This window comes from Fukomys damarensis, unplaced genomic scaffold, assembly GCF_012274545.1.
Source record: "Fukomys damarensis isolate Sample0158 unplaced genomic scaffold, DMR_v1.0_HiC HiC_scaffold_12, whole genome shotgun sequence".
Taxonomy (NCBI): Eukaryota; Metazoa; Chordata; class Mammalia; order Rodentia; family Bathyergidae; genus Fukomys; species Fukomys damarensis.
The window spans coordinates 23,352,720-23,357,464 of NW_022900924.1; the positions used below are offsets into that span (position 1 = coordinate 23,352,720).

Genomic DNA, 4,745 nt, shown 5'->3' on the forward strand with positions numbered 1-4,745 from the left:
CCCCAAAAAAAAAAAAAAAAAAAAAAAAAGAAACGAGGGAAGGAGGGAGGGAGGAAGGAAGCTCAGTCAGTTTTGGTAGGCAAGGGATCAATAACACTTGCAGCATCTCTGTGCTCAAGTATTCCAGTCACACGTGCCACATGGCTCAATGGGACAGGAGCTTGCTTTGAGCTGAGCAGTACATGGCATGAGATTTCTGCTCTCACAGGGAGCTTGGCTCCAGCAGGTCTGGAAGCTGATGCAGCTTCAGATGGGGAGGAAGCCACTCTTAGCATCAGAGACCTGGACCCCAGCAGACAGTAGGAAGGGGCAGGCTGTTCCATCTTCCTCTGCTTACCTCAGAGTCCACTTAGCCACCAACTCCACTTTCCTGACCCAAAACCTCCCCAGACCAAGCCCTAGATCACTGCCCTCAGTTGTCTCACCATGATGTCCTACCATACCAGACTCTTCAGGGGAGAAAACAAGTCACTGTCATCAGGAAGAGGACACAAGGTAGTTCAAAGTAACTGTGACCATAATGCCAAGAGGGAGCCACTACATGGTTTACCTTTCCACCCGCCACTGCTAAAGAGTGGAGCCACCTTCACAGGGGACAGCGGTGATGAGACTCTGTTCAGAGAAGGAAAATAATCACAAATTCCTCTAGCAAATTTCTCAGCATCTTCTCTAGTTGGAAAAGCTTTAAACCGGGACCCTTTGATCATTTTGACAGCTTGTAATGCTTCCTTTTTATCTTCATAAACATGGATCTTTTCTGGGTGGGAAAAGTAACAAAGGAAAATCAGAAACGAGTATCTGGAACCCCAGTCACTTAACTATACCAATGGTTTAACAGTCAACCGAAATAGTTGTTACCCAGAAACCTGATTTCATTCTCATATCATAGTTCAGATTTTCAGTCTTAAAGAAAGAGGTCCTGAGCCAAAAGAACCCAGTTAATAAGCTTGACCACAGAGGTGTGTCTGTAGAAATGTACACTGTGTACTTCTGTGTAATGCCAATCCCAACAAACTATAGCATACTAAGAAACAGTTCATGGATTAAAGACCTAATAAAAATCAATTTTAAAATTTCAAAAACTTTGAAAACATTAGCAAAGTATTTAGGAGAATTTTAAGAATAATTTTGGGTGAGGTGTGCCTTTCTAAGCATGCCTAAACACATCCATAAAAGGATGTCCATAAGTAAAACTACAAATAAAAAAAGACATTCTAATTTTTCCCTTTCTAGATAGAATGAGATGCATTTTGGAGGGGGAGTTTTCAAAGTTTTACAAATGCAATCCTTTTTTGGTCCTGGGAATTGAACTCAGGACCTTGCACTTTTATTTTATTTTTTGTTTTTTTTGAGACAGGATCTCACTATGTAGCCCAGGCTGGTCTTGAACTCACAGTGATCCTCCTGCCTCAGCCTCCCGAGTGCTGGGATTACAGGTGTGCACCACCATGCCCCACAAGGACATTGCACTTTCAAGGCAGGCAGTGGAACCACTGAGCTAAATCCCTGGCCCTCAAATGCATTCCTTTTAGCCTATACTTCTATATACTATTTTTATAAAAATAAGAGTGCGATCTGTGTATTTGTATTTATACTTTAGTAAATTAAAAAATACACTTAGACCCCAGCTATACCTTCTCTGAGTATCTTCCTGGAAGAGTTAAAGACATCATATCACAGTGATCCATGTACACCCATGTTTACAGCAGTACAGCTTATGATAGCTGAATCTTGGAAGCAGCCTATACTGTTATGTCAATCAACAGATGAATGGATAAAGTGTGGCATTTATACATAATGGAGTGCTACTCTGCCATAAAAAAGGATAGACTCAAGTCATTTGTAGGAAAATAGATGCACCTTGAGACCATAATATTAAGTAAACAGGCACACAAGCTTAAACACTGCATGGTTTCTTTTATATAAGAAACCCAATATACAAAGTGCAAAATAAAAGACAGATAATAGGAAAAGAGAGAGAGAGAAAAGTAATTATAATCCAGCATAGTCAATGTACCTGAAAGTGTACCTTAATTTAGTATAATAGTCTTAAGTGTTTTATATGTTTTTTGGTTTGTTAGTCTGGCTGTTAATCTGTGTTTATGATAATTAATTTGACTTATAAAATAAATGAATTTGATGCTGGCAAAAAAGGAGGGGAGAAAAAGGAACTGAGATGTGTTATGTACATGCACCAATTCTCTACAATGAATGTAGTCATTATGTACTGCAAACATGGACTAAAATAAAGTTGGATTTGAATTTAAAATAAATTTTATTACTCCTTGGCCAGGTATGGTGGTACACACCTATATTCCCAGCACTCATGAGGCTGAGGTAGGATTGCTACAAAGTCAAGGCCAGCCTAAATTACATAGCAAGACCTATTCTTTTTTTGTTTTTTTGGTACCAGGGATTGAACTTGGGTTTTTGAGCTTGGGAGGCAGGCGGCGGAACCAGATTTCTAGCCCTAAGACCTATTCTTGAGTATAACAAATCCTATTCTTTTTTTTTTTTTTTTTTTTTTTTTTTTTTTAAACAAATCCTATTTTTTTCCCCTGGTACCAGGGATCAAATTCAGGACCTTGCACGTGTGAGGCAGGCATGGCATACAAATCCTATTCTTGATCCTAAAAGTTATACATTCATAGGCCATTAAATTCATTAACCCCTAGTGTTCAGTTTATAATGAACAAAAAAGGGAATAATCCAACTCCCAGACAAATAGAAGCCAGCTAATCAGTATTTCTGAGTGGGGCAAAACTCATAGAGCTCAGTTTCTCAACCATTTTAAATTTCCTCACACAGATTTACAGAAAACACAGAAAGGCAGGCAATGTCAAAATACTTAATCTAGCCGGGCGTGGTGGCGCACGCATGTACTCCCAGCACTTGGGAGGCTGAGGCAGGAGGATCGCTGTGAGTTCGAGACCAGCCTGGGCTACATAGTGAGTTCCAGGTCAGTCTCAACTACATAGTGAGACCCTGGTCTCAAAAAAAAAAAAAAAAGTCAATCCTTTTTTTTTTTTGGTGGTGGTACTAGGATTGAACCACGATCCCAGCCCTTTTCTTTTGGTACTTGGGATTGAACTTGGGACCTTACACTTACAAGGTAGGGAGCAGTACCGAGCCAAATCCCCAGCCCTCATTTTTTAGTATCAGTGCTAAGTCACTAGGCTGCCCAGGCTAGGACAAATTTTTTGTTGGGTGGGGTATCATATTTTGTGCTTTACAAATAACTTTTCAGGCTCGAGAACCAAACTTAATGGGTAGTAACACCGCCTATCACTTTGATCTGTATCAGGTTATCATAATTGTTTGGTTTTGCTTTGTTTTCTGAGGCAGAGACTCACTATAGTCCGGGCTTCATTCCACTTAACTCAGCCTCCCAGTGCTGGGATCACAGGCCTGTGCCACCACATTCAGCTCAAAAGTTGTTAATCTGGACTCAAAAGCTCATGGTGATCAACCATACTTTTCTTTTTCTCGTAGTTTTCAGTATTCAACCCACTTGTGTGAGGATACACACAGAGCAACACGTTACCGTTTCTCACGGGGCCGTCTTCATACACCGGGCACACGCCATAGTACAGGGCTGGTACCTTGTTGACTGTCTCTCTAGCTGTATGGGTGTCAATCCCGGGTGAGGCACTGAGGGGCACTGGGCAGGTCTCAGACATCATGGCCTCCTCCTCTGGGGGGTTCAAGCCCACACTGTAACCAAAATCTCTGTCCTCAGAGTAACTGGCCCTCGTGCCCGCAGCAGAGATCAGCGTGCTTGGTGTGTCTGGGCCAACAAGGTCGGGAAGGGAGGCAGGCAGTGCCCCACCCTGCTCCAGCAAAGCCTGAGCCAACTTCTTCTCAAACACAAACCGGGTGGTTGCTGTGATGGGCCCACACTTTAGGCCAGCTCTGACAATCTCTTCTCTAAGATCATCTGAATTTAGGAGCTTCAGTCGTGCCAACACTGCCTCCATGGTCACAGTGCCTGGGGACAAGACAGCAGAGATGGATGAGCCGGGCAGTGGACACACAGGTGGCACGTGTGCTCTGCATATGCTCTCAGGTCCTATGAGACCCTCTCCTCACATGACCTATGTCCTCACTACCTCTTCAGATGCTGGTGTGAGGGAGGTTTTGTTCTTGCAACCAAGCTGGCTTAGGGCTGTGCCACTGTGATCCTGAGTATTATTGAAGCCCAAAGCCTCAGTTTCCTCACCTATAAAATGGACATAAAAACAGCTGTGCTATTAGGTTATAATGAGAATTAAATAATGCATATAAAGTCTGCACCATTGGGTCTGACACTGCTCATGCATGTCAGCTGTAACTATTAAGCTATCTAGGACACAGGTTTATTCATTTTTCCCAATGAACATGGACCGTGCTAGAAGTTAGAATAACAACAAGGCAGGGATACTGTTACTCACATGACTGTAAAACACACAGAAATTCACAAGACTGCTTACTGATGTGGGTGAGGTGAGAGGGAGCAAGGTGGAAAGAAAGGGATGGGAGAAGGCAGCATTTCTGACTATGCTTTTATAAGTTTCTAACTTTTGGTAATATATTTGTGATTCACACATAAGAAGTCACCAGGCATAGTGGTTCACACTTATAATCCCTGCAGTTGGAAGGCTGAGGCAGAATTTCTAATGTGAGGCCAGATTGGACAACAAAGAGTTTAAGGCTAGCCTGGCCTACATAGTGATACCCTGTCTCAAAAAAAAAAAAAAAAAAAAAAA

The 4,745-nt window shown here is 42.2% G+C and overlaps 1 protein-coding gene across 2 annotated transcripts in view; it reads right to left on the reverse strand.

The window, feature by feature from the left end:
* Positions 1-4,248, reverse strand: part of Ankle2 (ankyrin repeat and LEM domain containing 2) — a 17,264-nt gene extending 13,016 nt beyond the window's left edge. The window contains exons 1-2 of one of the 2 annotated variants that reach the window (XM_010604241.3): positions 3,545-4,248; positions 551-757 (exon numbers count right to left, since the gene is read on the reverse strand). In XM_010604241.3, the coding sequence (XP_010602543.1) occupies positions 551-757; positions 3,545-3,977 (640 nt within the window). In that variant the 5' untranslated portion in view covers positions 3,978-4,248. The remainder of the gene's footprint in view (positions 1-550; positions 758-3,544) is intronic. The other variant, XM_010604240.3, reaches the window with a different exon arrangement.
* Positions 4,249-4,745: the final 497 nt, after the last annotated feature.